Raw genomic sequence first — 25,670 nt, 5'->3', positions numbered from 1 at the left:
CCCTATCAATAACCCTATCCCTAACCCTATCCCTAACCCTAACCGTAACCCCAACCCCAACCCCTAACCCTATCCCCAACCCTATCCCTATCGCTAAACCTATCCCTAACTCTAAAACTAACCTTATTCCTAATCCTAACCATAACCCTAACCCATCTCTAATCCTAATCATATATATAACCTTAACCCTAACCCTATCTCTATCCCTAACCTTATCTCTAACCCTAACCTTAATCCTAACCCTACCCCATCCCTAACCCTAACCCTATCCCTATTTCTAACTCTAACCCTAACCCTAATCCTAACCCTATCTTTAGCCTTAACCCTAACCCTATACCTGCCCCCAACCCAACCCTATCCCTAACCCTACTCTATCCCTAACCCTACCCTATCCCTAACCCTATTCCTATTTCTAACTCTAACCCTAACCCAATTTCTAACTCTAACCCTAACCCTAGCCCTAATTCTATCCCTAGTCCTAACCCTATTCCTATTTCTAACTCTAACCCTAACCCTAGCCATAACTCTATCCCTAGCCCAAACCCTAACCCTATCTCTAATTCTAACTCTAACCCTAACCCTATCTCTAACCCTAACCCTATCTTTAAACCTATCTCTATCCCTAACCCTATCTTTAAACCTATCTCTATCCCTAACCCTAACCCTATCTTTAACCCTATCTCTAACCCTAACCTTATATCTAACCCTAACCCTATCTTTAAACCTATCTCTATCCCTAACCCTATCTCTAACCCTAACCCTATCCCTATCTCTAACCCTATCCCTATCTCTAACCCTAACCTTATATCTAACCCTAACCCTATCTTTAAACCTATCTCTATCCCTAACCCTATCTCTAACCCTATCCCTATCTCTAACCCTAACCCTATCTCTAACCCTACCCTGTCCCTAACCCCTAACCGTAAGCTTCTGCAAGGTCCTCAGAAGGCAGGAAATGACTCTACTGAGTCACTCAGGGCCCAGTCCTGTTGGCCTCAGGTGACTGTGCTGTGGGACAGTCCTGTGCGTGGGCTGAGCCGCCGAGCATCGTCCGCTCACAGTGACAGCTGTGGAAGGTGCAAAGGGAAGGGGGGCAGATGGTTCAGGGTCCATGTCATGTCCTTGGAGCAGCGGGAGAAGGGACCCCCCCCCCCCCCGCCGCAGCCACATCCCGCTCCAGGGACTAGTGGCCTAATGAGCCCCCAGGCCTCCCCTGTCCCGTGGGGAATGCGTGACGGGCCATCCCCACAGCCTCGGGTGGGCCTGTGCCCTCACCAGTGCGGTGAGGAGCAAGGGTCAGAACATCGGGGGCCCTCTGCGGTCACCCCCGGGTGGAGTCCTCCCTCCACATACAGCAGCACAGCACGGTTAGAGTTAGAAACACGGATAGGGTTAGGGTTAGAGTTAGAAACACGGATAGGGCTAGGGTTAGAGTTAGAAACACTGATAGGGTTAGGGTTAGAGTTAGAAATACGGATAGGGTTAGGGTTAGAGTTAGAAATACGGATAGGGCTAGGGTTAGAGTTAGAAACACGGATAGGGCTAGGGTTAGAGTTAGAAACACGGATAGGGTTAGGGTTAGAGTTAGAAATACGGATAGGGCTAGGGTTAGAGTTAGAAATACGGATAGGGTTAGGGTTAGAGTTAGAAATACGGATAGGGTTAGGGTTAGAGTTAGAAATACGGATAGGTTACATATATGATTAGGATTAGAGATGGGTTAGGGTTAGGGTTAGGATTAGGAATAAGGTTAGTTTTAGAGTTAGGGATAGGTTTAGTGATAGGGATAGGGTTAGGGATAGGGTTAGGGGTTGGGGTTAGGGTTGGGGTTATGGGGCTCCCAGCCTGGGACTGAAGGGGGCTTCGGTCCCGCTGAGAGATGGATTTCCAAGAGCTGGAAGGGAGCGGGGAGTTATCCCTGGCAATGGGCTAGGCAGGCTCCATCACAAAAGAGCGGGGGGGGGGGGTGGGGGCGGGGAGGGGTGGGCAGCAAGTCCCCAGAATTCGGAGTGCCCCGCTTGGAAGGGGCCTTGGACGCACTTCCAGAGACGACCTCTCCCTCCAGGCTTCCACCCGCTGTCTCGCTGATCCCAACGCGGGAATAGCAGTCACTTTCCTGAGAGTCTAAAGGTCACTGGGGAACCTCGCCAGCCCCAGGTAGGCCCCCACCTGCTCCAGGTGGTGCTCAGGATTCCCCCCCCCGCCCCCCGCCCCGCCCGTGCAGGCACTGAGGAAGGTGCCCCGCGCCACCACCAGGGGGCAGCCGCGCCCAGAGTGCCTTTCCATGGTGGAGCCGCAGAGCGCCCAGGAGTTGGGGCCAGGCCCTGGCTCTGCGGACTCACAGACGCGCCCTGCACCCGGGGCCGGTGGCTCCACACCCCCCGCCTCCCGGCTCCTTTCTGCGCGTGGATGTGTGCCGTACCCAAGGAGCTGGCTTCCGCACAGAGTTCATACTCGGGTCCACCCCTCCTGGCCCCTCGCCCGTTTCTTGTGTCCTTAAGTACTCCCGGCCTGTGCTCACCTCCCGAAGCCAGACTGACAGTTCACCTCTCCCTGGGCCGGGGAGCAGGATCTTCCTGTGGGCATTTGAGATGGGCGCACTCGGGGAGCCACGGTGGGTCTGCAGGCCACACGGCCTTGCCTGCAGGCGGAAGGGTAGGAAGTGCACACACTCGCCCTGCCTGCCCCTCATGGCTAGCTCTCATGGCTGCAGTCCAACAGGAGCCGACCCGGGAGAATTCGGTGGGGGGGGGGGGGGAGAAGGAGGGAGGGGAGGGGCACTTCACACCCGTCCCCCAGTGGCCCCCTTCGGCTCAGTTGTCCGCCTTTCTTCCTCGAAGGCCCTGCAGATGGGTCAGACCTCCTGCCCTCGGAGCCACCGGGGCACGCAGGGCAGGCGGCGTTAGGCCCTTTTGAGAATGAACGGATACTACAGGCGGTAGCCTGTAAAGATGATCAAGTTGAGTGAGCGTGTGCAAAAGAGTCCATCGGGGAAATCCCCGTCCCCGCCCCCGCCCCGCAGTGTCCATGGTCTCTGCTCTGTGGCCACAGCGACGCCGACCCTCTGAGCGGCCCTGTGCTCCGTCCCGCCTCGCCGGCCTCCAGGGGCCCCGGCCTGATGAGCAGAAGGACGAGAGCCAGAAGTTAGGGAGGCAGCGCTCCTTGCTGACCTCCAGTGGGTCATTCGGCCACCGATGACCTTGGGTGTGTCCTTGAACCTCCCTGTGCCTGTGCCCTCAGCAGTTCCGTCACCGGTCATGGTTGGAACTAGCGCTTCAAGGTCAACAGACCAATGAATTGCCTATCTTTCCTGCAGTATTAAAGCCAGGCCGGGGGGTGCAGGGCAGGCGAGGTGTGAGGGTGGGCTAACTCTCCCCGTTCCGAGTAAGCGAGGTGCGCACACAGTAGGTCCGCCTCTCCAGGGCAGACTCCCTCGGCCAGTCCCAAGAATCTGAGGAGCAAACGGAGTCATGACACACTGACTCACAGTGACGGGGTGAGGGGCGTGGGGTGAGCTGAGCGGCTGGCTCCCCCAGGACGGGCGGACTGGAGCTCACGGCCTCGCCCTCCAGGGAAAAGTCACGGAGTCCCAGGGGGAGTGACTGATGATAAGGAGCCAGGCCCATGCCTGGAATACCAAGGTCAGCGTGACCCCGTGACTCACAGGGGCCACGTACACCCTGGGTCCCCCCACACCTGAGCTCCTACCCGCCTTTCCTTTGACGTGGGCGAGGTGTGTCTGTCTGCAGTTGGGACCACACAGGAGCCAGCAGGCAAACAGGCTTTTGGGCCCATGAACCCCCAGATGGTGGGCAAAATGCTGTGCATGAGTATTTGCTTCTGCGGGGGGAGGAGTGGGGTGAGGGATCATTAGCTTTCATTAGATTTTTCAAAGGACTCTATGACCCCAAGAAGCACCCACTCGAGGACTGTAGGGATCCATGCCGGGACCCTGCTAGCATTCCTGAGGCCTGGCTGTCTGCCACAGGAACCAGGACACAGCTGGGGACGGAGCTGTCCCTTTGAGGACGGCCCATGATGCTGTGTTACTTCTATATTCTGTGTGGGTTGTGAACAATTGTTTTACTATGTATTTAGGAATGCCCAGCCAGGTGAGCGTGCAAGGGGTCCCAGAGTGTTAGCGCTGCCCGTGGCCAAGGCTGCCGTGGCTAATGCTGCCTGTGGCCAGCACTGCCTGTGGCTAATGCTGCCCGTGGCCAAGGCTGCCCGTGGCCAGCACTGCCCGTGGCCAAGGCTGCCCGTGGCTAATGCTGCCCATGGCCAAGGCTGCCCATGGCCAGCACTGCCCGTGGCCAAGGCTGCCCGTGGCTAACACTGCCCATGGCCAAGGCTGCCCGTGGCTAGCAGTGCCCGTGGCCAGCACTGCCCATGGCCAAGGCTGCCCGTGGCCAAGGATGCCCGTGGCCAGCACTGCCTGTGGCCAGCATTGCCCATGGCCAAGGCTACCCATGACCAGCACTGCCCGTGGCCAGCACTGCCAGTGACCAAGGCTGCCCATGGCCAGCACTGCCCGTGGCCAAGGCTGCCCGTGGCTAACACTGCCCATGGCCAAGGCTGCCCGTGGCTAGCAGTGCCCGTGGCCAGCACTGCCCATGGCCAAGGCTGCCCGTGGCCAAGGCTGCCCGTGGCCAGCACTGCCCGTGGCCAGCACTGCCCGTGGCCAAGGCTACCCATGACTAGCACTGCCCGTGGCCAAGGCTGCCCGTGGCCAGCACTGCCTGTGGCCAGCATTGCCCATGGCCAAGGCTACCCATGACCAGCACTGCCCGTGGCCAGCACTGCCCGTGACCAAGGCTGCCCATGGCCAGCACTGCCCATGGCCAAGGCTGCCCATGGCCAGCACTGCCTGTGGCCAAGGCTGCCCGTGGCCACGGTTGCGTGTGGCCACGGCTGTCCATGTACACGCTGCCGTGTTGCTGGAGAAGGAGGCTGAAAACCACGGGCACGTGGCTCTGGCCTCTCAGGTCGGGCATGCTAAGGAGGCCTCCTCCTCCTGCGGGAGGGAAGGCGGTATGCTCCACGCACCCCTCAGCCCCTTCCCCGCCCCTCGTCTGCGAGCGGGAGGCCGGGAGGAAAGCAGCTGCCGGGGATGGGTGGAGGAGAGGAGCTATGTGACCTCCTGAGCTTCCGCGGCTGCCGTAACAGAGAAGCCCACACTGTGCGGCCTGAAACCACAGCCACGCGTGGCCTCCCAGGTCCAGAGGCCGGGAGTCGGAGTCCAGGGTCCTGGGCCACGCTTCCTCTTGACCTGCAGGGGCCGCCCCCTCGCCTCCGCCAGCTTCGGTGGTGGCATCACCCAGGCGACCCGTGGCTGTGGCTGCGTCGCTCCAGTCTCTGCTCCGTGGGCACACGGGGCTCTCCTGTGTCCGGGTCCAGACCTCCCTCTTCTTCGAGGACATCAGTCACCCGCGGCCCCATCTTCCTTGATGCCATCTGCAAAGGCCCTGTTTCCCAATAACCACACCTGCAGGGACCGGGGACATGAACGGATCTCTTGGGAGGACATGACTCAGCCCCAGTGGGCGCACACCTCGAAAGGCCCTGCCCCCTCGGCCCCAGGCGGTGCCACTTGCCCACACCCTCTCCTCCCCTGGGCTCGGGGAGGGGGGGGGGCTCCCTCCTGCCATGATAACCAGCACCTTCCTCTTGGCATGCATTCTGAAGCGGGGTTTATTTTCTCCTGCATCTTCGTCCATATTAGTGAGAATATCGACTCTGCTGCTTTAACATAAACCAAAATCATCTTCGGGAAGATGGGAGCTAGTTTCCTTTTCCTATCAAGTCTGAGCGGGCGGGTGTCCAGAAAGGATGGGAGAACCTGCCCGTGGCACTGCCCAGAGACTCCGCCGTCTGTGAACACACCATCCGTTCCCGGAGCCAAGCTGCCTCACCTCTACCCAGGCCCCAGCCCCTGGGAGGTGGGGAAGGGGAGTGGAGGACACGTCCTTCTCTTTCCAAGAATCTCTCAGAAATCGCCCTCCTCAATCCCACTTCTACCGGCCAGAACTTCATCACAGGACCTTGCTAGCTGCAAGGGAGTCTGGGAAGTGCAGCTCTTATCCCCAGAGGCCAGAATCTCTGGGGGACAGATCCTGGGGGACAGCTGACAGTCTCTGAGAGAAGGGATGTGATTTTAGAGAAACAGTGCTATTAACCCACCCCTCACCCTCATAATAGCAAAAAAAAAAAAAAAAAAAGTGTCCATACCATAGAGAGTACGAGAGAGAAATAGTACTGTCCGGGGTTAGAGAAATCGGACTGTCCAGGAGGCTCTGTCCAGCTCCCCCGCCCCGGGTCACGACGAGGGCCTCGTCCCGGGCAGGTGCGTGTGGGGCCGCTCCACGGCCAGCTGGTTCTGGATGACGTAGCAGGCCTGGAAGCTCTCCAGGACGCGCGCCTGCAGCAGCGCCTTGTCCTGCTCCTGCCACGAGTCGGACTCGATGTACACGTTGAAGGGGTCGTGGGAGTGCTCCAGCTTCTTGGAGCGGATGTAGCTCAGCATGATGCCCAGCGTGAAGAAGCCGAAGAAGCCGAGCACCATGAGGATGTAGAGAGCCTCCATCTCGCCCGTGCTGTCGCCCGGGGCGCGGCGGGCCGGGCCGGACGTGGTGCCGCCCGGGTGAGCGGTCTCCCGCCACAGCCTGGCCAGGAGGGGGGTCACGGCCGTGGCGTTGGACAGGCTCATCCTGCCCTTCAGGTGCCGCTGCGGAGCGCGGAATCCTGGGAAACTCTGTAGAAGAAAAGGGCAACTTGAGATCAAAATGTACGTCTTGGCCAAAACCCACACACCACGCACACAAAGGGGGGCCATTTTTTTTAAAAAATATATTTTATTGATTTTTTTACAGAGAGGAAGGGAGAGGGATAGAGAGTTAGAAACATCGATGAGAGAGAAACATCGATCAGCTGCCTCCTGCACACCCCCCACTGGGGATGTGCCCGCAACCAAGGTACATGCCCTTGACCGGAATCGAACCTGGGACCCTTCAGTCCGCAGGCCGACGCTCTATTCACTGAGCCAAACCAGTTAGGGCAGGGGGGCAATTTTTAAAACTGCCCAGCCAGCGTGGCTCAGTGGTTGAGGTTGACCTATGAACCAAGAGGTCAGGGTTTGATTCCCGGTCAGGGCACAGGCCCGGGTTGCGGGCTCCATCCCCAGTGGGCGGTGGCAGGAGGCAGCTGATCCATGATTCCCTCTCATCATTGATGTTTCTCTCTCCCTCTCCCTCTCCCTTCCTCTCTGACATCAATAAAAACCCCTCAGGTGACTTCCCACATGCCTCGGTCCATTCCGTGGGCCACCTCCTGGTCTGCACAATGGTCTCTCTTGATTGGTCAGCTGATAAATTGATTCCCTTTTATTCCCATCGGCCAGTCCCACCCGCCGCCTCCACAGGGACCACCAGCATGGTAGACACACTGTCTGTGTGCATTTTAGCTCACAGGCCAAGGACCAAATCGTGTTCCTCCCCCCAATTCATAAGTAGCCCTCACCCCCAAAGTGACTGTCCCTGGAGAGAGGGCGCTAGGAGGTCATTGAGGTTCAAGGGGGCCCTCAGGGCGGGGCCTCCTCTTTACAGGAAGAGGAAGAGCCACCTCGCTCCCCCGGCCCGGCCCGGCGAGGACACGTGAGCAGGTGGCCACGTGCAGCCAGAGGAGCGCTCTGGCCAGACACCAAGCCCCACCGGGACCTTGATCTTGGACTTTCCAGCCTCCAAGACCGTGAGAAAATAAACGTCCGTGGCGGTCCCGCCTGGGTGCAGCAGCCTGAGAGATAACACATTATGTACATGGCATCGGGTTCCGTAACCCCCGGCTTTCCTTCTTCCCCTTCCTCCTCAGCACCGCGGCCGTCCCGCCCACTCGTGTTCCGTGCGTGCCCGCCTTCCTTCCCTTCCCACCGAGGCGTGGCGCCCATGGCGGGTGCGGCTGCGCCTCCGTGCTCACCCCCAGAGCTGACAAGCAGCCCCATGGCCTGGGAGAAGCTCACACGGCTGGTGCCTGTGGTTTACACACCTGGTCAGGCCGAGGGGCTGTGGGGCGTCCAGGAGGACACCCCCCCCGGGAACAGCAGAGAGGGAACCCCACCCGATCCCCCGGCAGCCTCGCGCACGGTCCTGTGGGATGTCGTGTGGTGCTCCCTCCACGGCCAGCTCGGGTGGGGTCTGCCCCTCTCAGCCCCTCCCTCCCCCTGAACTGCCCAGGAGCCTCATAGAAGGTGACAGTTTCCCCGTCACTTTCATCTGGATGCCCGCCCCTGAGCACCCACATAACACCCTGGGGTGCAGAGGGTGTCTCCCGGAATCCTGACGGGGTCATGCTCCCCGAAACCCTCCCCAGGTGGCCTCACAGTCATGGATAAGCTGGGTCACGGTGGTGCTTTTGTGTAATGAGCCTCAAAATGAGCCTGGCACCAGCCTGGCATCGCCAGCGCAGTTTTAATGACCCAGATCCAATCTGCACGCCAGCGGGGGCTGAGCGCCATTCCCACGTTCCCTCCACGGAATGACATGCTGCCCAGGGCCGCCGTGGGAGACGTGGACTCAGGTGAACCCGGAGAGCCACGGCTCCGACCACCTCGACTCACAGGAAACTGGCTCCACAGAGGGGAGCGGACACACCCAAGGTCACGCCTTTTCTCAAAAATGCATCTAAATATACACGGAGTGGCCAGATGATGATGATCTCTAAGCGCATAATAATCTGGCCACTCAGTGTGTATACACATATATATATTAGAGGCCCGGTGCATGAATTTGTGCATGGGTGGGGTCCGGCCAGCCTGGCCAGGGGGAGGGGACATGGGCGGTTGGCTGGCCTGCCTGCTGGTCGAACTCCTGGTCGAGGGGACAATTTGCATATTAGCCTTTTATTCTAAACGATAGACCAGGGGTGGGCAAACTTTTTGACTCGAGGGCCACCATGGGTTCTTAAACTGGACCGGAGGGCCGGAACAAAAGCATGGATGGAGTGTTTGTGTGAACTAATATAAATTCAAAGTAAAGAAGCGGAGGGGAGAGCAAGAGAACCGGATAGAACAGCCGGATCCAGCCCGCGGGCCGTAGTTTGCCCACGGCTGGGATAGACACGGAGTGGCCAGATGATTACGCGTTCAGAGATCATCGTCATCTGGCCACTCCGTGTAAAGACTTTGCGGAAAAGGCAGGGTCTGGTCTTTGCAGAAGAATGGTTTGCTCCTTGGGCTCAAAGGAGCTGAGGAACCGACCTCCCGGATCCAGTAAAACTGGGTCTACCCAAATGGGCCTGGCTCCCGCCCCAAACGTGCCATCAGGGTCCCCGCCCGCGGGGGAGCCCCCGCCGTTCGCACCTGCACAGTGAAGGGGCCGGGGCGCAGGAGCAGCAGGAACCGGAGGCTCCGGCTCCAAGCACACCCCTTGGATGCTCAGGCCGCGCCCCACGTTCTCAGAGCTCGGACCCAGAGCTGCCGGAATCCCTGGGGGCACAGGGCTCCAGCCGTTGCGCTGACACAGGTGCACGTGGAGACCGCTGGACCCCAGGCCCTGGCTCGGTGAGGTCCCCACTGCACCAGCGCGGGGCAGGGGGCACGCCATGCAGTCCTGGTTCATGCCAGCCCCCTACGTCCCCCCACATGCCCTGGCCCCGTGCCTATCAGCACCGACAGCAGCCGGGAGCTCTCAGAGCGGACTTCCCAGCACCGCCCTCTGCATGCTTCCTGGATGGGCCGGGCCGCTGCGGCGGCCTCCACGTTGTGTCCTCAGAGGGACAGGTCCTGGGGTGAGTAGGGGCGGGGAGTCAGGCTTGGAGTCCGGCATCTTGAGGTCCAGCCCGACTCGGCCTAGATGGACCCTGTGCCCCTTGGGCCCCCCGGGCCCCGCGTACTTACTGGGGAGAGAGAGAGGGACATTCCTATCATGACAGCATGCCTTCAGCTTTTCCTAAAGAGCATCAGGCCCGGAAGCCATCACGCGGCCTGGCCTGGTCAGGAAGCAAACTCGGGGGAAAGCAGCCACGGAAAAGCCCGATGCAGGCGGGTACGGTCTTATCGGGTTAGGAATTCTAGGAGCTGCCCGGCCGTCGTGGCTCGGGGGTTGAGCGTTCACCTATGAACCAGGAGGTCGCGGTTCAATTCCCAGTCAGGGCGCATGCCCAGGCTGTGGGCTCCATCCCCAGTGTGGGGCGTGCAGGAAGCAGCTGATCCATGATTCTTTCTCATCATTGATGTTTCTATCTCTCTCCCCTTCTCCCTTCCTCTCTGAAATCAATAACAGGATATTTTTTTTAAAAACTCCATGCACCCATTTTCCTTAGAAGCAGCTGTCAACCGTTTGCATCATCACCAGGACACCGTGTCCGAATTCTGGAGGCACATCGCCCCCTTGCAGAAATGAGCCAACAGGGCCAACCCCTCCCGGGGGTCGCTGGCTCCATCTGGGTCTCCCACGTGGCCTCCTGGGGGCGGCGCATCCCGAGGGTGGTCGGGGTGTCGGGGACGAGGATGCAGCCTGCTCAGGGCTCAGCGCCGCTGTCAGAGGACCAGGTGACGGGGAGGGGCTTTGGGGGGAGGGGCCCGGTCAAACCACATGGAACAGGACGAGACATTGGCGGGGAGAGGGGGTGACAGTAGGTTCCCAGGCTCGGGGGTTAGGGGAGGTCACAGGGAGGGAGGCAGTGGACTCTCCCTCAGCAGGTTAAATGCATTCGGGGAGCCCCAGCTTCCCTCGACCACCCCCAGGGCTTTGTGGAGGGGAACAAGCCCCACTTCGCCTCTCGCTTTTGCCGGTCTCTGCGAGAAAGGCATCAACATTCTACTGGGCTCTCGCCTGCTGCTGGGCCCACTGCCTGTGAACCCCATCCTGACGCCCGACCCTCTTTGACCCCCACAGCACCCTGTCCGGCAGCTCCTCTCCCTGCGGGCCCTGTCACCACTGGTTGAGCCACTGGGCACTGGCTGCCAGGACCTGGCCAGGTGAGACTTGCCCCCAGCCCCACTCCAGCACCGGACGCTGCCAGGTGAGACTGCCCCCAGCCCCACTCCAGCACCGGACGCTGCCAGGTGAGACAGCCCCCAGCCCCACTCCAGCACCGGACGCTGCCAGGTGAGACTGCCCCCAGCCCCACTCCAGCACCGGACGCTGCCAGGTGAGACTGCCCCCCAGCCCCACTCCAGCACCGGACGCTGCCAGGTGAGACTGCCCCCAGCCCCACTCCAGCACCGGACGCTGCCAGGTGAGACTTCCCACCCAAAAGGGAGGCAGAGCGCTAGATGGGAAGCAAGGCCACGGGAGGGCAAGTAACCGAGAAGCCCAGGGCACTCTGGGAAGAGATGGGGAGACCGAATGAAAACCTCTACCCACGTGGCAGGTTTTCACATAATAAAATGTAAACTATTTTATTTATATTATTCATGTATTTATTAGCATTGTGTTTTGCGTATTAAAATGTGTATGATTAATATCAACCCACCTTTTCCTGAAGAGCTGTGGGCAGTGGGTGACTGAATAACAGCATGATTTCCACTCGCCGCCCCACTCCCCTGCCCCCCGCGCGCACCTGCTTAGATAACTGCGCTCTCACTGTCACCTTCGTAGTTTATTGTTTGTCTTCCCCACCAAGACGGGAGCTTCGGAGGGATCTCTGCCGCCTTGTTCCCCACGGCAGAGGCCAGAACAGTGTCTGGCCGTGGCAGGAGCACCAAACTTACTCCCAGGACGCAGGCATGCGGGCGCGGAAGCATGAACGAATCGTGTCCCATTCAACCCCCAGCACGCCCGCACACGCAGACACACGCAGATGCCCGCACACACACACAGACACGTGCACACGCAGATGCCCGCACACACACAGATGCCCGTGCACACACACACAGACACGCAGACACCACGCACAGATGCCCGCACACGCAGACACACACAGATGCCCGCACACACACACAGAGACAGACACGCGCACACGCAGACGCCCACACACAGACACACACAGATGCCTGCACACGCAGACACACACAGACGCCCACACATGCAGACGCCCGCACACGCAGACACACACAGACGCCCGCACACGCAGACACACGCAGATGCCCACACACGCAGACACACACAGACGCCCGCACACGCAGATACACGCAGATGCCCACACACGCACACACACACAGATGCCCGCACATGCAAACACACAGAGACGCCCCCACACATAGACACACACAGATGCCTGCACACGTAGACACACACAGACGCCCGCACACACAGACGCGCGCACACACACACACACACACACACAGACGCCCGCACACCCAGAGCTCTCCCAGCTCCACCTGCAGGGGGGACGACGGTGAGTCCGCTGAGGTCTGCAGCTTGCACTTGAGTTTGAGAACAGCTCACGTTCACTAATGGAGCAGGCACACCTGAGGCTCTGGAAACTCGGAGAGCTGCGGGGACCCAGCGGGGGCCCTCCGCCAGCAGCAGGAGGCAGGGGGTCTGCGCTGTCCGCAGAGCCAGAGCGGAGGGCGCGCCTCCGGCAGCTCGCACCCCGGGAATGGGAGCAGCTGTGCCCAGAGTTCCACACCGTGACCGTGACCGTGACCGTGACCGCGACCGCGACCCACAGCGCGCACGGGCCCCTCACTCATGGAGCTGGAAGCCCTTCCTCACCCAAACGCGGACTCGACAGAAACTCAGTCACACCCGGAGCCTGGAAACCGGCGGGGGCAAGAGGGGGGTCTCCCCGGCACGTGGCTGCCTCCGCCAACTTTCTCTAGAAGCTGCCCGTGTCCCCACCACCGAAATCGAGCTCAGACACCGGTCACGTTCTCCATGCCTTTCCCGGGACCTGCCGAGACCCAGCGCCCGCCTCGCCGAAGAAATCACAGGAAAACACAAGCCCCTCAGGGCGGCGTGCGCTGGGGGTCCGAGGCCGGGTGGGCGCGTGGTGGCGGCCTTCCTGTGCTTTGGGTGCTTTTCGGTATTCTCTAAAGTTTCTGTAAGAACGCCTGTAATTTAGCATAACGGGGCGGCGCTGCCCTTACTGTGGTGACGCGAGGCTCCGTGCCGGCTGCTGTCCGTCTGGCGACAGAGAGCGAGGAGTCTCCACCGCAGGTTGCGCGCCTCTGGTCTGGGGGGCGCCCTGGGCTCAGACCCGGTCCCTGGAGCCCCCTTCGGGCCGCCCGACGGGGGCACCCGGGAGCCGGCGAGGAGCCCTAGACTTACCGGGTCTGGGCGCCGAGAGGCCGGTGGGCGGCGGTGTCCGGTGTCCGTGCGGGCAGGCCGAGCGCAGGGCCCCGACAGCCAGCCCAGACGGCGCGCTCCAGGCCCAGTGCGCGGCGGGCGGGGCCTCCCCAGCCAGCGGGCGCCCGCCCCGCCCCGCCCCGCCCCCCGCGGGTCCCGCAACCCCAGGTCGCCTGCTGCCGCCCGTCTCCTGCGCCTGGCCAAGCCCTTAGCTCAGGGCGGCGGGTGGGCTCAGGCCGGCACAGGTCCTGTTACAGCCGCCAGCCAGCCAGCCCTACCCCCGCAGGAGTGGGGGGGGGGGGGGCCGGCGAGAGGCTGCTGTTGCTGAGGGAAACCCCGCCCTCGGGACAAGCACCCTGCAAACAGCTCCCCCTATGGCGCCAAGTCCGCTCACAGCCCCAGCTGCCTTCTCCGAGCAGCGCCCGCACCCCAGCTGTGGTCACGCACCTGCTGGGCATTTACTGAGCACCTTCGGTGGGGTCGGCCCTGCCTGGGCTGCGGCTGTGGACCGGGCTGGCGGGGTCCCGGCGCGGGAGTCAGCCCCTGGAGCCGCCCAAGCCTTGGCACCTGCGCTCCAAACCACGCAATGCGCCCCCCCACCCCCACCCCCACCCCCACCCCCACCCCCACCCCCACCCCCACCCCCACCCCCATCCCCACCCCTACCCCTACCCCCACCCCCACCTCGGGCAAGTTCCAGGCAGGTAGCGGGCAGCAGAGGAAAGCTCTGCCCTGAGCAGAGAGAAATTGCCCGAGCCCGCATCTTCCCCGCCCATCACTTCTCCCGGAGCCTGGCGAGGGGTCCATGGAGGTGCCCTTCTCGGACGCAGCCTGGCCGGCGCTCCTGCGTCCAGGGTGCTAGTGGCACCCACGCGGCCACTTTGAAAGTCTGAAAGGCCATAGCCTTGCTGTGAAATTGTCCTGCGTGGAACCCGTTCTGTGGAGAGGACCTGAACCGTGGGAAAGCCTCACACATAGGACACGCGCTTCCCAGTCTCACTCACATGCTAGAATCTAAAGGTCTCAAATAGAAAACCGGACAGACCATCACATACATGGGGGGGGGGTAGTGTACGCAGTCGTTAAGACAACGTGTGGGAAATACTGTGTAACAACACGGGGCTCCCTGTTACAATGTTAAGTGAAAAGATCAGGCCCGGCCCGGTCCGCTGGCTCAGGGGTTGAACAGTGACCTATGAACCAGGAGGTCACGGTTCTATTCCCGGTCAGGGCACATGCCCAGGTTTCGGGCTTGATCCCCAGTGGGGGGCGTGCAGGAGGCAGCCGATCTATGATTCTCTCTCATCATTGATGTTTCTCTCTCTCTCTCCCTCTCCCTTCCTCTCTGAAATCAATAAAAATGTATTTTGGAAAAAAAATACAATGCCCTGTATTACACCTACAAGATGCTGTGCATTCTTTCAAAAGATGGCAGAAAACGCACTGCAGTGTTAGCAGGGCCTGTTAGTGTGGGCTTACAAGAGATTTATGTTCTAGAATGAAGAAAAAAAAAAGAGATTTATGTTCTTATGTATACTATGCTGCTTTCCTTCTTTCTGTAATAACTCCATACGCTTTACTATTTAGGGAAAACACATAAAGTTCATCGGAAAACTCCCCGGCTCCTCCCTTCTCTAAGACCTGCGGCACAGAGGGAGTACCTTTTGCCCATCTTTCCAAGAACTCCACAGGAGGGAACATGGGTTAAAGCAAAATGTGTAACCCTTTTAGTCACGGCTCGTAGGCCAGGTGAACACGCATGGGGTGCCCAGACCAGCCGTGGAGGTGGGGGGGGGGCAGCGCTGCCCACTGGCCACCAGGGGTTGTGAGGACTGTGTTAGACGTGTTTTCAAAAGGGGCAGGGTTAGGTGGGTGGCGGGCTGTCTCGCCCCTGCTTCTCTCATCCCACACGGGGTGGACTGTCTTACGATTCCTGTTTGTAATGATACGGCACTGCGGTAGTGGAGTGTTGGTTACCCTCGGGGAACTTGAAATGGTTTCTTCTTTCTCTTCTTCTTCCTTCTCCTCCCCTCTCTCATGCTCCCCTTTTCCCATTGGACAAGAGTGATTGCTCTTCAGTAATTATAACAACAACTAGTGTTGCCCGAATGGTGGGCAGCAAGACTGCCCATTAAGCCCAGCCGGTGTGGCTCAGTGGGTGAGCGTCAGCCTAGGAACCAGGAGGTCAGGGTTCGATTCCCGGTCAGGGCATACGCCCGGGTTGTGGGCTCCATCCCTAGTGGGGGGCGTGCAGGAGGCAGCCGATCAGTGATTCTCTCTTGTCATTGATATTTCTCTCTCCCTCTCCCTTCCTCTATGAAATTAATAAAAATATTGTTTAAAAAAAGAAAGAAAAAAGACTGCCCGTGAAAATAGTCACTTAAGCTGCCTCTGCCCGTCTTGGGACGCTGGCACTAACCTTGGCACCTTCGAGTCCCCCAAGGAACACACGCAGCCGGCCATGGCCCCCTGTTGGCTTCCCAGCTGCCCTTGCTCCTGACAAATAACCACAACCTCCACCTTGTTATGAAAAGAGCACAAATCCAATTAAGAAATGTTTCCCAAGGAAATACCAGCACTCCCACCCCCTCCGGCTCTGCCCTGGAATCGGCTGTGCTGATGGGAACGTGGATACATTCATTACAGTCTGGAATGTGATTCGCGCCGAAGGCACCCTATCTCCACCCGGACAGCACCCGGAGGGGCTTGTCTTAACACTGGAATATGAACCTTGTCCTTACGTGCGTGTTTCAAACCCAGTGGGTCCAGGGCCCCGACGGAGGCAGAATCCCTTTACACGCGGTGGGTTTAAAGGCACAGAGGCGGCCAGTGCTGGGCTTGGTGGGGACGGAGCTGCTGGCCTGAGATTAGCATCTCTTCAGCTGCTTGCACGCGTGACGTTACCTTGGCGTGCTTTCAGCTCCCGGTAACACAGAGCATGTGTGGCCAGAGTCCCCGCGCGGGGGGCCTTGCCAGCCTGAACCTAAGCCAGTGCGGCGGCCGCCTGGGAGCGAGCACAAGGTCACTTTCTGGAAACGCGACTGGTGGTGGCCGCTGTCGTGGTCTCTGTACCCCCGCAGGGCCCTCGCCCGGATGGATGGACGTGGGGGCTGCGGGTCTCCCAGGAGGAACCGGCGATGAGGGACGAAGTCAGAGGTGGCGCTGGGGTGACGCCAAGAGGGCGAGAGGAAACATACACCAGGGGACCTTCAGAAACGCAAGCGCCCAGCGCCCCTCAGCGCCCGTGGTAACAGGGAACGGGTGTGGATGACACCTGCATCGCAGACGGAATCCTTACTCGACGTGCTGTCCTAACCTGAGCTTAGGGGTGGGCAAACTTTTTGACTCGAGGGCCACAATGGGTTCTCAAACTGGACCGGAGGGCCGGAACAAAAGCATGGATGGAGTGTTTGTGTGAGCTAATATAAATTCAAAGTAAAGGAGCGGAGGGGAGAGCAAGAGAACCGGATAGAACAGCCGGATCCGGCCCGCGGGCCGTAGTTTGCCCACGGCTGGGACCCTTTCCTTAGAATTTTTCTCTGCCCGGCCAGCGTGGCTCCGTGGTTGAGCATCGACCTTTGAACCAGGAGGTCACAGTTCAATTTCCCGTCAGGGCACATGCCCAGGTTGTGGGCTCCATCCCCAGTGGGGGGCGTGCAGGAGGCAGCCGATCAGTGACTCTCTGTGGTCATTGATGTTTCTATTTCTCTCCCTCTCCCTTCCTCTCTGAAATCAACAAAAATATTTTTAAAAAGACTTTTTCTCCAAGTACATTTCTTCTTTGATGGCTAGTCAGTCCCGTTCAGTATTTACTGAGCTCCTACACCGGAGGGTGTGGGCACCCAATCAGCTATGTGTAAACCCGCCCACCCTGCGGAGTCGAGCTAAATGCCCACCCCCTTCTCTCACCGCCTGCACCGTCCCCTGCCTCCAACACACGCAAGCCTTTCCGGGGGAAGTGACCTCTCTCCCCAGTGGGGACAGCTGTGCAGGTCCCAATGGCACAGGCGTCACCTTTGACCACGGCCCTCCCCACCCAGGGCTCCCGGGACCACTCTTCCCTTTCATCGCTGAAGCCCCCGCCCAAGGCAGCGCACAGCAGCGACTCCCAGGAATACGACTGGGGCTCCTGGGCTAATGGAACCCTCTCCTCTGTCCTGAGTGGTCCACTCACCAGCTTCATTTTCTTAAAATATTTTTTTATTGATTTCAGAGAGGAAGGGAGAGGGAGGGGGAGAGAGAGAGAGAAACATCAATTAAGAGAGAGGATCGTTGATGGGCTGCCTCCTGCACACCCCACACTGGGGGGATGGAGCCCGCAACCCAGGCATGTGCCCTGACGGAGAATTGAACCGTGACCTCCTGGTTCATAGGTCAACGCTCAACCTCTGAGCCGCGCCATCCGGGCCATAGACTACTTCTTGATTGGATAACTGGCTACTCACCTATCTGTGATCTGGGGGCGCCCCTTTCTGGACCAGGCGTAGAACAGACCGGGGGGTGCCTGAGCCCGACGGAGCCTCAGTGAACGTTTGCCGAGCCGAGCTGATTCAACGGGATGTTTGCTGGAGCCGGAGGTTGGGCTGGAGAGGTAGGCGGGGGGCATCGGTGTGGGTGCGTGTGGACATCACCCCAGTGCTGCGGTGGCCGAGCAGCCCCAGCCTCTGCTGCTCCGTGGATCTGCAGAAGCCCAAGGACTCAGGGACACCGAGTGTCTGGGGGGGGGGGGGGGGGGGACTTGTCTGCACAAATGCCAGGGCTATTCCGGTTCTACTTCTCTTACAGCAAAGGTGCCCTCAGAACCAACCTGGGGCAGACTCAGGGCCTGCGCGGGGCCAGGCCTGCAGATGACCGTCCGTTCACCAACCTGAGCCGAGGCACGTGGACGCTTCGTTCTGGTCGCTCCTTTGCCACTCGGGTGACGAGAATGGAGAACACCTGCTCGGCGGGACTCCTTGCGTCCGTGGGTGGACGTTAAACAACTCCGTTCAGGCCGGCGCAGCAGGCAGCGAAAGGCTCAGTGTGCTCAGCTCTATCCACCCCTTGGCTGAGTGCACAGCCCGGCAGATAAGGTATAAAAATAGAAAGCGGGGCCTGGCTCACAGACACGGAGCAGGACCCACGGGGAGCCTCTGACCCACGGGCTCTCTGTCCATGGTCGGCAGGGAGGTGGGCGAACCCAGGGTGCGGCCACGCAGACGGCAGAAGGAGCCAGCCCGTTGCGTGAGGTCCAGGTGCTGGGTGGGAGCCCGGGAGAGGAACCCTGGCTTCCTGTTGCCTGAGGTGAAGATCTTAGACCGGTGGTTGGCAAACTCATTCGTCAGCAGAGCCAAATATCAACAGGACAACGATTGGAATTCCTTTTGAGAGCCAAATTTTTTAAACTTAAACTTCTTCTAACGCCACTTCTTCAAAATAGACTTGCCCAGGCCGTGGTATTTTGTGGAAGAGCCACACGCAAGGGGCCAAAGAGCCGCATGTGGCTCGCGAGCCGCAGTTTGCCAACCACAGTCTTAGAAGAAGAGGGTCTGGAATGTGGAGCTGGAGACCCGTCACCAGACGAAAACCGAGCCTCGGGTTGATCCGACGGGATGCTGGAGCCACACACTGGCCTCAGGTGGGCACAGGTATCCTCGGGGTCACCGTGGGATAGAAACCCCCCAGTACCACATCCAATCCGGTCCAGGGTGGAACCCCACGTCAGGGGGAGCTGCCACATGCCGGTCCGGGAAGCTGGCTGGTGGAGGGCAAGCTCCTCTGCTCTGCTCGGTGCCCGGTCCCCGGGGCCCAGCACCGTGACCTCCAGGCGAGCACCCCAGGACTGCATGCCTGGCCACTGACACAGAGCTCCCACAACACGCACCACCCTGTCGATTGTGGAGGCAGTGCCACGCTGGTTAGAAGCTTGGTTCCTCCACGTTGGTGCCTGTTCCAGGCCTGCGTGCACACCTGCCTGGGCCATGTGAACAGAGGAGAGACGGGTTCTCGGGACCTGCAGCCAGCATCTCCCTGAGGACGGTTCTATTGGGGGGAACCCTTTATGCTCCTCGGACCAGCGGGATCACCACCCGGCGTCTAGCCTGTGCCCAGCAAACAGCAGACACTCCATCAAGGTTTGAAGAATTCAGTTTGGATCTTTCGCGTTGTTCTTGGGGCGGGTCAATGGGAGCCGTGCCTGGGCTGTCAGAGCACATGGAGTGGGACTCAGCACAGCTGCAGAACGGCTGTGGGTGCCTCGTCTGTGCAGACGCGAGAGCAGGAAGGGAACATGGGGACATGAAAGAAGGAGGCACAGATCCATCCACTACATGACTTTTCACCTGCTCACAAACGTCTAGGATCTTTTGTTGTTGTGAATCCTCACCCGAGGATATTTTCCCATTGACTTCTAGAGAGTGGGAGGGAAGGAGGGAGGGAGGAAAGGAGGGAGGGAGGGAGGGGGAGAGGGAAAGGGAAACATCCACGTGAGAGAGACGCAGTGATTGGTTGCCTTCCGCATGGGCTGAGGCCAGGGATCGAACCCAAGACCCTTCAGTGCAGGGCCAACACTCTACCCACTGCCCCTACACCTGCCACAGCACTGAAAGCCTATTTACCAAGTTCCTTTTAGCCGGTACACCATGTCCAGCTTTCAGCAAGAAGTGTCAAGGCACACCAAAAGCAAAGAGCACAGAGTGACGAGATAAGGCAAGCACTGGAAACAGACTAAGATATGGCACAGATGTGGGCACAGATGTGGGAATGACCAGAGTAGGGATTTTAAATAATTCTGATTAATATGCAAAGGGCTCTAATGGAAATAGTAGACAACATGCTAAAATATATGGGTAGTTTAAATAGAAAGATAAAAATTCTAAGGAATAATTTTTAAAATGCTAGAGGTCAAGAACCTGCAACAGAAATAAAGAATGCATGGGACTGGAGATGGCTGAGGAAAGAATTGCTGATGGTATATCAATGGAAACCCCCAAAATTTAAAGGTAAAGGAGGAGAAGACTTAAAAAAAAAGAACACAATGTCCAAGAATTACAAAAGGCATAATATATGCATAATGGGAATACCAGAAGGAGAAGAAAGAGATAAAGGAACAGAAGAGGGAGAAACCAAGATGGCGGCATAGGTAAACACCTAAACTGCTGCCTCGCACAACAATTTCAAAACTACAACTAAAAGACAGAACGGACATCATCCAGAACCACAGGAAGGCTGGCTGAGTGGAAATTCTACAACTAGAAGGAAAGAGAAAAGCACACTGAGACTCAGAGGAACTGCAGAAGGCAGAGGTACGGAGACGTGTGTGCGGAGAGGGCGGGCAACTGAGTACGCGGCTGGCTTTCTCAAGTGGGAGGGAGACAACAGCTCCCGACTGCTCTGAACTCCAGTTCCGGGCGAGACTCTGGGGACCAGACTCATATGGGGAGAAACTGGACTGTCAGGAAAGAGAAAAGCGCACTGAGACTCAGAGCAACTACGGAAGGCAGAGGTACCGAGGCGCGCGCAAAGGGCGGGCAACTGAGTATGCGGCTGGCTTTCTCAAGCGGGAGGGAGACAAAAGCGCCACTGCACTGAACTCCAGTTCTGGGCGAGACTCTGGGAACCCAGACTCATTCGGGGAGAAACTGGACTGTCTGGCAGCGGGCGGAACTTGAGGGCGGCTTTCTCTCAGAGGTGCTTGCAGTGATTACCACGGGACACTGAGACACAGGGGCCTATTAAGACAGGTCTGATGGGAAACCAATGTTGTCTGCTCTGCCCTGAGACTCCACCCCATTCAAGCTGAGCACAGAGGCTTTTGCAAGTCTTTTCCCATAAGGGTGTCTCCAGCACAGAAGTTCTCCCAGTGTAGACACAGCTGATCCTCACAGCCAGTTGGAGGTCAATTCCTCCCAGTGATACGAACAACAATCAAGGCTTAACTACAACAAGACTGTGCACACAGCCCACAAAGAGGTGCACCAAGAGTGTCCACCTCAGGTAACTGGGGAGGCTGAGCCACTGGGCCCTATAGGACACCTAGCACACAAAGCCACTCTATCAACTCAGGGAAGCAGCCAAAATGCGGAGACAAAGAAACAGGTCACAAATGAAAGAAATGGAGGAAAGCAAACTACTGGATATAGAGTTCAAAACCACGGTTATAAGGTTTTTCAAGAATTTTCTAGAAAAGGCCGATAAATTTAGTGAGACCCTCGAGGATATGAAAAAGGACCAACTAGAAATTAAGCATACACTGACTGAAATAAAAAATAATATACAGAGGTCCAACAGCAGACTAGAGGATCGCAAAAATCAAGTCAAAGATTTGAAATACAAAGAAGCAAAAAACACCCAACCGGAAAAGAAAAAAGAAAAAAGAATCCAAAAATATGAAGATAGTGTAAGGAGCCTCTGGAACAACCTCAGGCATACCAACATCCAAATTATGGGGGTGCCAGAAGAAGAGAGAGAGCAAGATACTAAAAACCTACTTGAAGAAATAATGACAGAAAACTTCCCCCACCTGGTGAAAGAAATAGACTTACAAGTCCAGGAAGCGCACAGAACCCCAAACAAAAGGAATCCAAAGAGGACCACACCAAGACACATCATAATTAAAATGCCAAGAGCAAAAGACAAAGAGAGAATATTAAAAGCAGCAAGAGGAAAACAGTTAGTTGCCTACAAGGGAGTACCCATAGGACTGTCAGCTGATTTCTCAACAGAAACTATGCAGGCCAGACGGGAGTGGCAAGAAATATTCAAAGTGATGAATAGCAAGAACCTACACCCAAGATTACTCTACCCAGCAAAGCTATCATTCAGAATTGAAGGTCAGATAAAGAGCTTCACAGATAAGAAAAAGCTAAAGGAGTTCATCACCACCAAACCAGTATTATATGAAATGCTGAAAGGTATTCTTAAAGAAGAGGAAGAAGAAGAAAAAGGTAAAGATAAAAATTATGAACAACAAATACATATCTATCAACAAGTGAATCTAAAAATCAAGTGAATAAAAAATCTGAGGAACAGAATAAACTGGTGAATATAATAGAATCAGGGGCATAGAAAGGGAGTGGACTGACAATTCTCGGGGGGGAAAGGGGTGTGGGGGTGTGGGAAGAGACTGGACAAAAATCGTACACCTATGGATGAGGACAGTGGCGGGAGGGGTAAGGGCAGAGGGTGGGGTGGGAACCGGTTGGAGGGGAGCTATGGGAGAAAAAAGAGGAACAATTGTAATAATCTGAATAATAAAGATTTATTAAAATTTTAAAAAAAGGAACAGAAGAAATATTTGAAACCAAAATGACTGGGAGTTCCTCATACTTACGTCAGACACCAAACCACAGACCCAGGAAGCTCAGAGAACACCAAACAGATAAATGCCAAGGTAAATATGTTTAGGTATATCACATTCAAACCGCAGAAAATCAAAGATGAAGAAAAAAAGTCTTCTAAGAAGCCAGGGATGGGGGAAGGGCTTACCAAAGAGGAACAAAAGTAAGAATTAGGTTTTACTTCGTAGAAACCACACAAGCAAGAAGAGAACGGAGAGACATACCTGAAGTGTTGAGAGAGAAAAATCACCAACCCAGAATTCTGTATCCTGTGACATTATCCTTCAAAAGTAAAGGGAAAATAAAGACCATCTCAGACAAGCCAACATTGAGGGAACTTGTCTCCAGTAGACCTGCCTTGCAAGAAATATTCAAAGAAGTTCTTCAGGATGTGAGGGCGATCTGGCTGCGACATCTGTCACCCCATTGATCGCCAGGGTTGATTCGGCTGATCTGGCTGGCTAGGCGGGTGTCCCCCTCTCCCCTCACTGATCCATGTGCGTCCCTCCCGAAGCTGTGCGCTTGGTCGAAGAGGATGACCTTCCCCCCAGAGGAGAGGACCGGTCTTCGGTCAAGGGTATAGGAGTAGCTGCGCTCCCCTGCTAGAACCTCCAAAACAAGCTCTCAAAGAAGTTCTTCAGAAAGAAGGAAAGTGATATATAGGTCAGAAACCTGAATCTATATATTTTTTTTAAAAAGGACGAGTATTGGAGACTGAATGAGTGAAGATAAAATAAAAACTTTTAATATTCATAACTGAGCTAACAGATACTAGTTTGTTTAAAATAATAGCAACATGCATTAGATGATTATAGCTTATGTATAGGTGAAATGAATGGCCATTAGGATACAGGGATGGGAGAAAGAGTAGGAATGTTCTGTTATTATAAGGTACTTGCACTACTCACGGAGTAAGATAGTATTATTGGAAAGTGGACCTGGATTAATCGTAAATGGATACTGCAAACTCTAAGGAAGCCACTAAAAAATCAGTTCAGAAAGAGTAGAACTGATATGCTAAGAAAGGAGAGAAGATGGAATCACAAAATGCTCCATTAAAACCAGGAATGCACAAAAGGAGCGGAAGACAAAAACAGAAATAACAAAGGCAATAGATAGCAAACAGTGCAAAGATATGGTAGATATTAATCCAACTATATCGATAACCATTTCAAACGTCAATGATCTAAACACAAATTAAAAGACAGAGATCGTTGCCCAGCTGGCATCGCTCGGTGCTTGAGCGTTGACCTATGAACTGGGAAGTCATGGTTCAATTCCTGGTCAGGGAACATGCCCCAGTTGTGTGGAGATTTGATCCCCCGTCGGGGGTGAGCAGGAGGCAGCCGATCAATGATCCTTTCTCATCATCGATGTTTCTATCTGTCCCTCTCCCTTCCTCTCTGAAATAAATTTAAAAATATATATTTTTAAAAAGATAGAGATTGCCAGAATATATATATATATAAAAACACACACACTAGACACAACTATCTGTTGTCTGTAAGAAATCAGCTTTACATGGAAAGATAGAGATGAAGAGCGAACGGATGAAGACGGGTACACCAACCAGAAGAAATGGCTGCAGTTGTTAATTTCAGAAGAGCAGACTTCAGGGCAAGGCAAATGATCAGAGGCAAAGCGGGGCACTGCATAGTGATAACGCAGCCAGTTCTCCAAGAAGTCATGACAGTCTCTAACATGTACACGTCTGACATCAAAACACACAAGGCAAAACGGGCAGACCCGCCAGGAGAGAGCGATGAACCCGCTATCACAGTCGGAGACTTCAACGCTCTCCTCCCAGATTCCACAGGCAGGAACGTAGTGAGGACGTAGCTGAATTTCACAGCACCATCGGCCAATGGAATTGAATCTACAGAATGCTTGATGATGTATATAAACCCTTCTCTTTCCTGCTCTGCCTTCGGAGAGGGCCTACAAGAAATGACGCTCAGTAACAGGCATGCCTCATCACCAGATCTTGGTTTCTAATACTCTTTGTTCTTTTTTTTTTTTTTTTAATATATTTTATTGATATTTTACAGAGAGGAAGGGAGAGGGATAGAAAGTCAGAAACATCGATGAGAGAGAAACATCGATCAGCTGCCTCCTGCACACCCCCCACTGGGGATGTGCCCGCAACCAAGGTACATGCCCTTGACCGGAATCGAACCCGGGACCCTTGAGTCCGCAGGCCGACGCTCTATCCACTGAGCCAAACCGGTTTCGGCTCTTTGTTCTTCATTAAAAGGAACCAGGGCTCGCTCCTTGGAGAAATGGAAGTTTCGAGCAACAAAATATAAAGTTGGATTATAGCTCAAAGTGTAAAGTCAATATCCACAAGTCCAAGCTGATCTAGATGAATGATGGACTATAAATAAACGAGGAAGAAGAGACCTGTCTCCCCACAGAGAGTTCCAAACAGTTTACGCTGATACTCTGCCTCCCGGGAGAGGGAGCAGCCCCCCCGCCACCCGCCCCGCACACCCCCACATGTGGGCTGTGCACCACGACCCCCCTCCAAACTGCGCCACGTGGAAGGGGGAGAAAAGGTAACTCTACAGCGAGAACCCTGACAGGACCTCAGGCGGGTGACCCCGGCCGTCAGCGGTCATAAACCATTCCGACAGTTTGCGGCTTATCACGATGCGATGAAAACAGCCCTTCACCTCGGTGGCCCTCCAGCACCCGTGAGCCCGCCTGGCCACGGGGAGGCATCAGCACAGGCCAGCGCGGCACCTGCCACGCCCCTCAGCCCTCCGCAGGCCGCTCCTGCCAGAAGCTGACCCGGCCCCGCGGAGCCTGGGGCACGGGGGGCCATGCCAGGCGGGGTCCTGGGCAGAACAGGACGCTAGGCAAAGCTAAGAAAACCAAGCCAAGCTGAACTCTTCACTCAGGTACTGACACTGGCTCATTGACCGTGACCGGTGACCATCTCCCAGGGGCAAACCGAATGCAAGGCGGACGGGAGCTCAGTACCATCATCTCATCCTTTTCTGAAAAGTCTACAACTTTTCTAAAAAACCAAGTCTATTGCTGAAACCAGTTTGGCTCGGTGGATGGAGCGTCGGCCTGCAGACTGAAGGGTCCCGGGTTCGATTCCGGTCAGGGGCATGTACCTTGGTTG

General features: G+C 56.6%; 1 protein-coding gene across 1 annotated transcript; it reads right to left on the bottom strand.

Annotated features, from left to right (window-relative positions):
• Positions 1 to 5,674: 5,674 nt before the first annotated feature.
• On the bottom strand, positions 5,675 to 13,304 carry KCNE1 (potassium voltage-gated channel subfamily E regulatory subunit 1). The gene is made up of 2 exons (XM_080655234.1): positions 13,206 to 13,304; positions 5,675 to 6,751 (listed from the first exon to the last, which is right to left on the bottom strand). Exon 2 carries the CDS (start codon positions 6,704 to 6,706, stop codon positions 6,317 to 6,319), a length of 390 nt encoding a protein of 129 aa, XP_080511360.1. The 5' UTR covers positions 6,707 to 6,751; positions 13,206 to 13,304; the 3' UTR covers positions 5,675 to 6,316.
• Positions 13,305 to 25,670: the final 12,366 nt, after the last annotated feature.

Source organism: Plecotus auritus (genome assembly GCF_963455305.1).
Source record: "Plecotus auritus genome assembly, chromosome: 2".
Lineage (NCBI taxonomy): Eukaryota > Metazoa > Chordata > Mammalia > Chiroptera > Vespertilionidae > Plecotus > Plecotus auritus.
This window is presented reverse-complemented; position numbering and strand designations above follow the sequence as displayed.